At 36.6% G+C, this 13,118-nt stretch overlaps 3 protein-coding genes across 3 annotated transcripts in view; 2 read left to right on the top strand and 1 right to left on the bottom strand.

The window, feature by feature from the left end:
- The window catches only part of LOC134844510 (cyclin-L1-like), a 213,885-nt gene that overhangs the window by 7,610 nt on the left and 193,157 nt on the right, over positions 1-13,118 (top strand). The gene's annotated exons all lie outside the window — the stretch shown is intronic.
- LOC134844511 (ectonucleotide pyrophosphatase/phosphodiesterase family member 5-like) overlaps positions 1-13,118 on the top strand; it is a 232,724-nt gene that overhangs the window by 7,609 nt on the left and 211,997 nt on the right. The gene's annotated exons all lie outside the window — the stretch shown is intronic.
- LOC134844502 (uncharacterized) lies at positions 1,458-10,334 on the bottom strand. The gene is made up of 2 exons (XM_063861209.1): positions 7,167-10,334; positions 1,458-2,173 (listed from the first exon to the last, which is right to left on the bottom strand). Exons 1-2 carry the CDS (start codon positions 9,170-9,172, stop codon positions 1,561-1,563), a joined length of 2,619 nt encoding a protein of 872 aa, XP_063717279.1. The 5' UTR covers positions 9,173-10,334; the 3' UTR covers positions 1,458-1,560.

Below are 13,118 nucleotides of genomic sequence, written 5' to 3' on the forward strand. Positions count from 1 at the left end.
TGATATCTGAAAAATAAAATGCAGTTTTGACACCCTTTGCACATATGCACTTTTGTTATTGGAGAATGTTTTTGTACTCAATTTGACAACTAAATTTTAGGCGAATAAGAATAACCAAAAATCAAACCGCAAAAAAAAACTTGAGCGCGGACAACTTTACGACCTTTTTCTCATTTTGTGGGAGAAACGCCAAAATTCAAATTTCCATCTTACTAAGTGGCCGGAAACAAATAAAATAAAAATCATTTTTTTGACAATTTCGTCCAATTTTCGAAGAAAACGGAATATTCATGCATGGGGTGATTTTTTATTCAGTCAATTTGCGAATTAATACTTTTCAACATACTTTTTTATACCGCATTGAAGATATCGACTCCCTGAAAACAATGTTGAACATTTTTTTTACCTCCGATTTTTTTGCAAAGTTATGGGAGTTTACAAGTTGCCAGTTTGGCCATGCTCTGAGCCAATTTATCAAGCGCGCTTTGAAGATTTTATTTATAATGCTAAAAGCAAAACAGGAAATTGTTTATGAATTATCCCGCACAACAAAATCGTTCCGAATTGATTTATGGTCGTATCGGCTAATTGGTCGTATTAATTTCGTACCCTATTATCATAATGGATTTTTGATATTGTCGAAAAATTATAGTTTTTCAATATTTGCTTTTCAATTTTGATTAAGGGGCAGTTGCAACATTCAGGACGTTGCCCTGTGTACAAGCAATCTTGTTAAAATTTAATAGCCTTTTGCAAACTTGTAAATTTGGTCGAAATTATTTTAAACACAGAAGCAAAGCTTTTCTTCACAAACACAAGCGAGAACACGACAAAAAGCAGCTCTAGAAAGTGCAATTAGAAAAAAAGAAATAAGCCTTGAATTGGTAAAAACTCGTCTAGGTCTAGGTTTCGATCTGCGACCTACTGCAATATAAAGATTCTGAGACTCACGCACTAACCACTCATATAAAGATTCTGAGACTCACGCACTAACAAATAAAGCAGCTAGTTATGCTAATAAATTGCAAATGCGCCATTAAATTTGCGAGTTATAATTTGGAATGTAACAAACTGAAGGTATCCACACTAACTTCGCATGTAACAAATCGGAAAGCATAAAGCCAAATTATGTATATCAAAAAATTGCGAGATATATTGAATTAGAAAATTTCTGGAATCGAGTTTTTATGAATTTTATGTTGTTTGAAACAAATAGCTTTTTTCGGTTCATTCCATGAATTTAAAATGCATAAACTGCGTTAACTTATTATGATTCGAATGTCGAAGCACATGCTATCGAAAAGCTGTAAAGGTGCCCCAAAAGTGGCACCAATATTTGCGACTTGGGTTGGAAAAAAAGTTCCTTACGATACACTATGCTGACGCTAATGTAAGAAAACCTTAGCTTTTAATTCAAATATCGCCTACCCAAAACTGAAAAACATCGTAAGCTTTATTTCGAAATCTGAAATAGACTATCGAAATCTACGAGCAATAAATTAACTTAAATTTACGTAAAATCAAACATAAGGCAGTTATTAGTTTTATTAGAATTTTAACTTAGAATTTAATAGTATCGAATGCGCTGGCTAACTCTTCGGAAGCCTCTTCGAAAGATGTTTGAATTTCTTTCACGAATTGGTAAGTTGGCGTGAACACTAGATCCACTTCGTACGACTTGAGATAATTCACCTCAGCTAAGAAAGTGTAACAGGTTAGAATTGCGGCGTTGCTTTCAATCGGCCTTTTCGAAGCCGAGTTCGGTTTTTTCATCACTGATTGGTGAATTTTCACGTATCGTTTTAAACTTCGGCTGTTCAGAATTTTCAACAGACGTCTGTAGGCAGACAGAATGGTTTGAAGCTGGACTCGTAACTTGTACGTGCTTTCCAGCCAGTCGTTGTGAAGTTTGTCTTCGCAAGTCGCAATTTTGTGTCCGACAAATGAGAAGCTGTCGGAACAGGGGGTGTTGTGGGGTTGTCGCAACTTGGATATTTCGGAGAAGTTTCGCATCTCTTCGCCTATAGTTTTGATCATGTACTTCTCAGCCTTGATGAGTAACGAGTGCTGCTTAAGTGACAACTCGACTGTCTGCAGCAGACAGACTAGTTTGTGTTCTATGGCCGCCGCTTGCACTTTCTCCTGCTGGATGAAGTTCGCGAAGTTCGATAATCTACACGCAAGACAAATCGAAGTCACTTGTCAATACAAATTGCTACAAGTATGATAGTTGGATCCCTTTCAAAAACAAGAGATCTCCCCTCCCCTCCCAATTTTTTGTTTGCCATGTCTTTATTAATCCGCATGCTTATTTTCATAACAATGTGAAAAATTGAAGTTAATGGCTTGTAAAAATTGCCAATGCGGAACGGGGTAGCCAAAGACACATAATTTTCAAGAAAAGCTCAAAAGCGCAAAATAGCAAATGCAGAAGTTGTTTTTGAAGTTTCCTATCACTTCAAATTTTCTGAAGGCACCATCGATATTTGAGGAACCCAACTATCATACATGTATCTAAAAAGTCACCTAAAAACCGTTGTACCAGTAAACAGTGGTTACGAACACTGTCTTCAAATCTAACTCAGCCATAAACTGACGTCGCACCAGCTGTAAATGAGCGTAACCTTAATATTCGCGGTGGCCAAATATCCAGTCCAATTTTTTTCAGAATAATGCATGCTATGCCATAGACTTAAAGTGTCCGCCAAAAATCTGCGCATGATTTTTTCGATGTAAAATTTCTCGTAGTGAGCTTATACATGTCAAATCAAGCAAAGTCTAGCGCAAACTTGGCTACTTTTATGTAGCATAGTGGTAAGGCGTGCGCTTTGATAATGCCAGATTGAGTGTTTGATCCCCTCCCACGGTAAAAAGAAGGTATGTGGACGAGAGGCTATAACACAGTCTGACCTATTTCGGCTGTAACAGTTGTACCACAAAAAAAATACTTGAAAACACAAACTTTGGAAGCGAGAAAAATCAGTTAAAGCATGAGTAGTCTCAAGCTGAAAGTTTCAAAAACGAGGTGAATTGACCCAAGAAAAATTACTGCACAGAGGCGAAGCAGAGCTTCGCACCACTTGCCATAACACAAAAATTTAGCATTGCAAACCAGCAGGCAAAAATAAAACGAAACCACGAAATCAAAAAACCCCAATTAGAAAACTTCATAAATTTTGTATCGAAAACGCTCAATTAGAGAAAAACACGTTCAGCAAAAGAATCGCCGGCGTGAAATAAACTTTCGGAACTTTTTATTTAACTAAACAGACAAAACTATGCTAAGCTACCATTAAGCCGAAAACAAATATGTTGTTTGAAAAATCATAAAGTTTTGAAATTCCAAGCTATGAATCCTTTTAAGTTTCCCGAAGGTGTAAAGCTTAAATTAAATTTTCTCCCTCAAAAGACGCAAAATTAGGTCACTAAGCAGATAAAACATCAGCCGAAATCAATCAGGCCGAACAAAGCTATTTTACGAATATATATAGCAAACTTACTAGGTACAGAAACAAAAATTTGCAACAAAACTTCTTACGGTGCAAAAAAATGCCGTTAGGTGACAACTATGTCGACTAAACATCAGCAGAAAAGCAATAGGCTGAGAGTTTTTGAAATAGAATATTTCCACTTTAAATAATAAAATAGGACCCAGGTGCCGGAAAAGCTAAGAAATTTCTATTAATAATAAATCAAACTATTGAAAGATTCAACTGACTTTGTTTACCCCTACAAAAAAGTCAATAAACTGATTTGATGTAACAAACTGAGGCGAATAACTTAGGATAGATAATAAGATAACTTCCACGAGATTCAGTGAATTACATAATATCTGCCATTTGAATTTGACCCGGCTGTTTTAGCATAGCTTTGAGTTGGAGCGCTACTAGACTCTAGATCATTGGAAACTAGAGTCAAGTCTTTGAACATGTTTCAAAATGTACGTGGATTCCACTTGCAAAAACTCCGAGGATTCCGCAACGAGCGAATATAGCTAGTTGTCCCGGATTTGGCATATGTCAACGGATTCCGCAAAAGAAAGCAGATGCATGGAGTGGTGTAGGTGGATTTGGCAATTTTCAAACGGTTTTCGCAAAATTATAACGATAGTGCAAATAATTTGTATATTTGCTTGCGGACTCCGCAAAATTGGCTGCTTTTGTAGCGACTGTGAGTATTTCAGTGATTTAGCTATTTGTACTCTGTATCCAAAACAGCAAGAAGATCAACGAAAAATAACAATAGCTTTTTGCAGAATCCGCTTAAAATTCACAAAAGACACAGTTTAGCCTCGTAATTAGTAAAAAAAAAATTGACCATCAAAAAAGTTTGACTAAGTAGTAGATCTAAAAATTTAATTTTCTTCGCAGGGGGAAAGCAAAGCTTCACACCAGATAAGATATAAAATTGCATTCAAGCAATAAATTGCTCCATCATAAAATAATCGCTGCAAAAGATATGCTACATTTCATATCAATGAAAACATTGTGATTCAAACAAATTTTAAAAGCAACAAGTTTCTTGTTTTTTTTTCAAAACAGTGTGTTTTTTGTGCTTTTTGTGATGAAAAAACCTGACGAAAATCTAAAACTTAGGCATATTTGGCAGTTACAGTAAATTAAGCAAAACAGGCAACGGTTTTTAGCAAAAAAAATGACCCAAAAAATGGAACTAAAAACTTCAAAAAATAGTTTTACTGGAGTTTTACGGCTTGTCCTTCTATAAGAAGCCTGCTCACCTGCTTTACTCGAAATTACACTAAAACTCAAAAATTTTCAACCGCTTTTTCTCGACACTGGGAAGAAATTTTAAAAATTTTTTAATGGCGTTTGAATCAGGACTGAATATGATAAACCACTCCAATCATTGCAATGACTTTTTGTCGTAAGTAATTCTGATTGAATTTAGGTTTTTCTTGACGGTGGGGAGGGCGGGGGTTGGATTGCAAACTTTTTTCGAGATATTTGTCGAAAGTTTTCTTAGGTCAACCAAAATGATTGTTCGAGCGCTCCCAGAGAACTATAACAAACCTATTTGCCCCAATTTTTTGCGCCGCAAGCAAATTCTGGAAATACATAATGAAAATTTTTTTAGCAAAAAATCGCATGTTTTCGGCGCGCGCTCCCATTCAAACTAAATATAGATGGCGCCCATAGCATAGCGCCTTTAGAAAAATTTTAGGTTTCGCCGGCCGAAAATGGATGTCAAAAAACATAAACAAAAGTTGGTGAGGGGGTCGAATCCCTGAGGGGTTACAGCATCCTCCACCTTAACGGTCTGCTCGATCGCCTAATTTGCTCGAATTAGGACCAGAAATTTAAGAAAAAATCAAACGGGTTTTTCTCAACTCAGGGAAATTTTTCGAAAATTTCTAATGTCGTTCGATTCACGAAAAATTAAAAGGCTTTAATACGATATATCATTCCACACATACCGTTGAATTTTTGTGGTACCTGATTTTGCTTGAAAGATACAAAAATAGCTGGTTGCTATGGAAATAGCACAGATTGTTACCACTATATTCTCAAAAAAAAACTTTTTAAGTATTTTTTTTTCAAGTTAGTGTCATTTTTTGTGCGTAGTGCGATGAAAAGATCTGACCGAAACTAAAAGTTGGGCATATTCGACAATCACAGTAGAGTAAGCAAATCGGGCAACGGGTTTTTTAGAAAAATGACAGGAAAAAAACAAAATTCAAAAAACAACTCTTCAATTTTTTTCATTTTTTAGCAGAAAGTATTTTGAAACTTTGAAGTTTTTTATTCCAAAAAATATCTTCAAAAAAAGTTTTACTGGAGTTTCATGGCTTGTTTTGCTATAGCAAGCTTTCTAGCTTGCTTTAATTGCTCGAAACAAAATTTTCAAAATTTTAAACCAGTTTTTCTCGACACCGGATGATTTTTTGAAAATTTTTAAATGTCGTTTGAATAAGGATTGAGAGGGCTTCAGTAGGATAAATCGTTCCCTCCATTTCGATCATTGTTTGTGGTTAGAGCTTTTGGTTGAAAAACGAAATAAACCTGCTCGCTCACCTTATTTGCTCGAAATTAGATAGACCAAAAATCAAAAACTTCAAACGGGTTTTCGTCTGAAATTTTTTTTTTCACAATTTTTAAATATGGTCCGAATCACAATTGAAAAGGCTTGAATATGATAAATCACTCAATCAAAATCGATGAGTATTAATGTGGCACCTGATTTTTTGCGGAAAACAAGAAAAACTAAAACTTACCGGAATACAACGTTCCTCTCCATTTTGAACGGTCGGAACAAACACTAAAAACGTCCGAATACAAAGTTTTTCCTCATTTTCAATGGTCGGAAAAAAGGCTTACTTTTTAGCATAATTATGATTGGCAATAAATTGAAGTCATTTAATGAAGCAAAAAAAAATCAGGAATTTTTTCAAGAAAGAGTTACAATCAAATATCATCGAATTTAAGGCGAAAATCAAGAATTAATTGATTCATTAAAACTAATAAGAAAATGGATATGAAATAGTATTATTAATGTTCTGCATTCGAGGTTAGGTTCAAAGTAACCAGCGACCGAAAAAACTCAAAACTCACGGAACAAACTACCCGCACCAGTTTCGAACATATTCCAAAAATACGATCAAACAAAGTGGCAAATGAATAGAGAGTAACTGGTTTTAAAAAATGAAAAGTTTCATTTCGAAACAGTCGTTTCGTTTTCAGCAAAAACTGTAACACTATGAATTCACAAAAAAGGGTTCTAAAGGATCAAAAAGTATCTTTGGGGCTGATTAAAGTTGATTCTATCGGAGTTATAATGGTTCAATATAGCAACAAAACGGACAGTTTTTAAGCAGACGCCAGTTGAACTCTGAAAAACACATCAATGATTTTGAGCCACAGAGTAGAAATCAAAAGTATAAATTTAGTAGCATGCATATAGTACGATAACCGAACATTCAATTACGCTGATCGTCAGCTGGTAAATTGGACTGAACGAAGTCGAAGAACTTTTTTTTAATTGGTTGATTTGTTTTGTAAGAAAACTATAATTATGATAACAAACAAAACGAAAAAACGAATCGGTCGGAAGGAAAAAAACGAATCGATCTCCCGGCCTCCAGAAACATGGTCTTATGTCTTAACAACTGATCCATAGCACCTTAAGTTTGATTGTGAAAAGAAACTTACATTGCACTTTCTACATTTGTTTCTAAGACGGAAGACGAGGTGCTCTGATTGCGGATGAACTTGACCACTTTTCGGATGGAACTCTTCTGGCTGTGCCAGTCCTTACTCTTCGCATAGCGCAACATGTGCCAGAAAATCGGACTCTTCCCCACCACCGGGTGTCTGCCGAGCCACGACAGCCAGATCTCCAGGGCCAGAGTGCCGCAGTAAGCACCTCCGGATCCTGCAGTCGGAGTGAACTGCGGGCAATCTGGAATCACAACTGTAGGGTAAATACGGCGCAACTCACTTTCGAAGAATTTAGTCTCCACTAGAGGGAAATTGGTGGTCACAAAATCGAATTCCCGATCAGAAGAACTGTAGTTGACGTTTGAACCTTCAGTTGCCGTGACTCGAAAATCGTAATAGTAGTTTCTGTTCACCACGTGTTCTTTCGTAACTTGAATGCCAAATGACATTTCAGCGTCGCCCCACGTGATCTCGGAGTCACTGTTTAGGTCGAACTTATAGCGCTGTTCGAATCTGTTTGTTGTCGCCATATAAGTGCTGCCGCCGCTAACTGACGAGTTAGTAATACTGGTGCTCTCATGGTAGCTGTAAGTTTCCATGAAGCTCTGCGTCTTTTTCGGACTGTTTAGTAACCGTTGGTAGTTTGAGGGCTGTTCCAATTCAGGCGGCGGTGACTGACTTTGATTCAAGTTAATAGCAGATTTGGTGGTTTGTTGATTGCCGTTTGATGAAACCCCGTTTGTGTACACTTTACTCTGTACAGTCGAGGTCAGACTTTGCTTCAGGTTGAGATTATTATTACTAGTTGTGCTATGAATGATATTACCATTTGTGGTGTTAGTTGTGGTTAATAATTGTTCGTTTGCATTTGATACCAAATTGTCTGTCGGTACGTCTAAGTTTTCTTTTGACGATTCGACTTCGTAGCATTGAGTCAATATTTGCAAGTGTTTCTGACCCCCAGAACTACTATTTGTTCCAAGATTTATCATCGAAACGGGCCTTCTATTTTTATCGATCTTGTTGGCTATCGAATACCCCCCATGAGAAGAAGACACATGAGAACCGACCCCGTTAGCTTCGCTTTCATAGTTTCTCAGCCCACTTTCATAGATACAATTCGCATTCTCTTGTTGACTCATGAAAGATACAGGTCTAAGCTGCCCATTATCATGCAACGCCAACAACTGCACAGGTTCCAACATCACACCTCCCCCGTTTCTGGGAACATTTCCATTATTGACCTTGTTCTGAGTAGACCTTTTCTCGTATAATTTATTTTCAGAGAATAGCGGATGATCTAAAAGAGATCCTCGTTTGAAATACATGCGCCCGTTAACGTCTATGTAGTCACCGGCGGCTCCCACAGGGTTCTGATCGTTATCACTGCTGTTCAGCTCGGAACCCGACGGCAGAATTGCACTCTCGGTTTTTTTGAACCTCCCGAAGCTTCTCGTGCCCCAGTCGCCAGGCGACATTGACCAATCACCTTTGGCAGCTGCCAATCTCGGATTCGTTCCATATTTGGACACTTGCGGACGAGGGGTGATCGGTCTATGCAACGATGGATGTTTCAGAATCGTATCTGTGTTGCGGCGATGCAATGGCGGGACGCTCGGCAACGCACTCGCAGGCTTAGTAATCGAAATACTAACAGGAGTCGGAGTTTCGGGACTAGATAATCTCTGTGCATATCCTCCCGGAATCCCGTGACCCGCACTGTTACTTCTAGTAGCCCCGTGATGTTTAAAATTTAAGGTATCTGCGTTTGGATTTGCCAGTTTCGGGAACGGTAGTGCGTAAATGTGCTCACTTAATAAATCTGAGTTATTGCTGCTTGAACTTATTTGGACTTCGGGAAGTTTCAAAGTCATGGAACTGGAGCAGTTACTAAAATCATCGTCGACAGAGTCTTCTTCGTTTTCGTGATACTCCTCGTCCGATTCAGTCAGAGAGTCCGGTGCTACTCTTGGGCAATTATGTTTTATGTTTGCCATGTTTTGATTTAGTTAAGCTGTTCCGATTGTCCAAACTCAGGCGAGCGTGGAAGGACTCTCAAGAATTTTGAGGCAAATATGCAAATTGGTCCACATAGTAAACTGGGATCGAACAGCGCGGCCGATTCAAAATGAACAATTCATAAACATGCAAAACCCTGTTCACAATGAATCTGTTTACCCGCGGGGAGTTTATGTCACCAATAGCCGGGCAATATGAGGGCAAGTGTTGTTGTTACTTATATTCATTGGAGGTATATGTACACTCCTGGTAAATCAGGCGAATACATTTTTGAAAGCGAGATAAATTGCATGCATGGACTCAAGCTACTCTATTGTACTAGGTAAGTTTAGCGAGTGATAAAGAATGAACATGATAAAGAAGTATTAATGAGATATCAGGCAGCTAACAGGTAAGTGTTTGGTATAAAACGACAAGTAAGAAATGGGAGCTTACCTGCAAGTCACAATTGGCGCTTAACTTACACTGTGCGTATATTTGGCCTGTCTTACTTATATTTTCTCTTTGACGCAATATTTCCAGATTATACTTATTGACTTCTTTAATTGGCGCGCATTTGGGAGTTCATAAACACCAGAAAAACGGCGGAGCTAAAATGGCAACACGAATAATGTCGATTCGGATTCGAATCGGCTGGAAAAGTTTGGTTTGATATTAAGAATTTAGATTTAGACTGACTTTTGAATTAAGTTCAGCGTCCAAAGCTCAAATTATTTAGATTTATTGCATTTCAACAAATAAAACTGTTTGACAAATGAAGCTGTTTTAAACTTGCGTGGTAAACTTAGTCCAAAACCGAAAGTGAAAACATCTACTGAGATGGTGGTCGGTATGGTAACAAAAACCATTTTATATTGTTTTTAGTTATTAAGGGATCCAACATGTTTTCAGCCTGGATTAGAAAGCAGAGAATTGTTTGAGCTATTTGTGAAGCATGGGAGTTTTGTGATAGAAAATATCAAATCAACTGCATGGAATACTCTACTGGTTAGCTGTGGAATTTGGTGTCAGCTGAAATAAAAATGAAAAGCAGCCCAACTCAGCTAAAATAAGTAATAAAACAGCCACTGTTGAAAAACTAATGACATGGAGTTATGGTACAATGGACATTGGAAGTATCAGCCACAACATCAATGACTAACTGTTCCAAAATATTACAAATATAGCGATGCATATATACTTTGCAAACTTTTTCGCGTAACTGAAAAATGAGCTAACTCAATTTTTTGGACATGACTGACTATAACTGCTATGATATCCATCTAGTTTTTGCTTTAAAAAACATAAATTGAGCACTTTTGTAGTATGGAATGTCCTTAATTTCAGTGTTCAACAAATTTGCTATCAATGTTTCTTGTTAAGCACCATGAAAATATCTACTGTGGAAAAGAAGGTAATAAAATGACACACGAGAGGGTAATGAAAATAGGGAGCGTCTGTCTCTCCTTTCGCCTAGGGTATAATTAACTCAACTACATCCTACCTACCCAATCACCCCCCCCCCCTCACACAGATAATCACTACACAGACATGATATAAAAACAAAGCCAGGGAGAAAGTCTTAGTGTCAGAATGACTCTTGAAAACTTCCAATGAAAACTACGTGTATTCACCGAAACATTTAGTCTATTAAAAATTGTCAACTGTCAACTTACCATTTGCTAACTTCCCGCCTTAATTAACAATTTGATCGATTTTCCTTTTTTTGCATCGCTGTATGAATACTCGCCCGAGTATCTTGCATTGAAGTCAGTATTTTTGCATGGCTTCATAACACCGGGTCTAGGACAACAAGCCAACGGGATTTCAAGCCGAAGGGACTTCAAGCCGAAATTAAAACTTTACAAGCACCTCAAAACACTATTTTATCATCTGTAAAACGTTGTTTTTCAAAAACTTTGGCAAGTTTAGTCCATAATAAACGTTATTCATGACAATGCACCACTTGTGAGTGGCATCCGTTAACAACATCAGCCGATTTTTGAAATGCATAAATTATAAACATGAAAAATGCCTTCAAGCATGTTTTACTTTTCAACCGTCCGAAACATCATTTGGAGGCTTAAATTTTATGAAAACGCCAACAACTTGTGAAGAAAGATCATGAAATTCAGAAATTCTTCAAATTAAAGTCCTCAAAGTTTTCAAATTAATCATATTTCACGAGTTTATAAGAAACTATTTGGCTTGAAGTCCCTAATTTTACGATTCGGCTTGAAGTCCCGTCGGTTTGATGTCCGGCACCCCATAACTCCGTGCAATGTTATCACCGCGCAATCCAAAACACCGTGCGTATCAATAGGTAAACGTATATTCCGCTGCGAAATCTGTAAATTAAATTCAACTTTCGAAACTAGTAGTCGATCACGTTTTTCGTGACATTTACACTTTTGTTCTTCGATATTGGAGTTTGCCATTCTTTTACAAAGGAAACGAACTGAACTTAATAAAATTTAAAAATCAAATCGCAAAACAGAAGAACACTGCATTGTTTTTTTTTTAAAAAACGCCAATTTTTGAACTTCAAAAACAAAAATATATGGCCTTAAAGCAGTTTTTCGAATTTCAAAAATAATTTACAATTGACACACTGTGTTGACAAAATTAATCAAATTTGAGAAAATTATATCAGAGGTAAAGTTTTTATTCCGATGGGAAAATTGAAAATTAAAACCCAATTTAGACACTAAAAATTCTTTTTGTTCGTGACCTTTTCACTTTTGTCGTTCGATAGTGGAGTTTGCCTTCCTTTTAATTCAGGAAAAAAACTGAACTTAAAAGCAAATTAAAAATTAAATGTTTAAAATCGAAGTTGAGCAAAGAAAAAATTTGATTTTTTTTCCCTGAAAAAAACATCAAAGTCATCACTACATATTTAAAAATCTTCACTACGTACAATGAGACTTAATCAAAGAAACAAAAATTTTTACAAAGTCTTGAAAGTCAACTACCTGCGTTTTTAAAATGTTGAAATGGCATTCTAAAACGTTGAAAATCCCGATCGTGAAACATCCATGCTTTGGAAAGTAGGCCACAAATGATAATTCGACAATTCAAGTTTTCCCCCGAAAAAAATCAAATTCCTTAGATATCAAATGACAAGGCCCGACGGGGATTTAGCCGAGACCCTAGGTTCCCAAGGCACGCACTTTACTACCAGACTAAATAGGAAAAGTGTTTGGAAGCAACTGAGACATAATAAAGCAAGGTTAATTTCTTAGTTTGTACAAAAACTTGAAAAAAAAGTAGTTGCCGATTATAAAAAAGCAAAACAATCGAAATAATTTTTAAATCGAAATAAAAATCTTCACATGTGTGATAAGACTTGAATTACGGATTAAGCAAATTTTCGAATCTTCAAGCTTGTCACAAAATAAGTCGGCATTCAACAAGCTGTCTCTAAATGTAGATATATCAGAGATTTTTTTTTTGTCAACCCCGCTCTACGGTCGCCTCAATTGACCCAAGTGAACTGTCGTTAGAAAGCGAAAAAGCGAACCGTTGTTTTAATATTCTAAAATTGTTCATAAAAATCCCGTTTACAAAAATTATTTAGTCTACCGCTGAGCAAGTTGCACAGAACTTTCCGTCAATTGCAATTGCAAAAAATTTTCTTGTTTTTGTTTGAAATTTTGAAAAGATAAGCACGCAAACATTAAAGCGCTTTTGAAGCATTTTGAGTAATTGTTGATATATGCGTTCCCAAAGCGTTCCAAATGTCAAGATAAACTTTAAAACAACTTTGGTTTGGTCGGAGAAGTACTTGGCTTTTTGAATCAGTATGATTAGGCAACGCATTGAAAAGTAAAAATTGATTGAACAAAAAAATTCAGAAATTGAGCATGCTAGCACCTCAAATGAATGAGTGTCAGCATCTCAAAAGATAACAAAGTGTTTAACAAAAAAAAATCCAGGGCATACTTA

Source organism: Symsagittifera roscoffensis, chromosome 4 (genome assembly GCF_963678635.1).
Source record: "Symsagittifera roscoffensis chromosome 4, txSymRosc1.1, whole genome shotgun sequence".
NCBI lineage: Eukaryota > Metazoa > Xenacoelomorpha > Acoela > Convolutidae > Symsagittifera > Symsagittifera roscoffensis.

Excerpts from the sequence above, each read along its gene's own strand:
- LOC134844502 (XM_063861209.1), bottom strand. The coding sequence starts at position 9,172 with ATGGCAAACATAAAACATAATTGCCCAAGAGTAGCACCGGACTCTCTG. Across the intron at positions 2,174-7,166 it reads ACAAATGTAGAAAGTGCAAT|ATTATCGAACTTCGCGAACT; the intron begins GTAAGTTTCTTT and ends TCTTGCGTGTAG.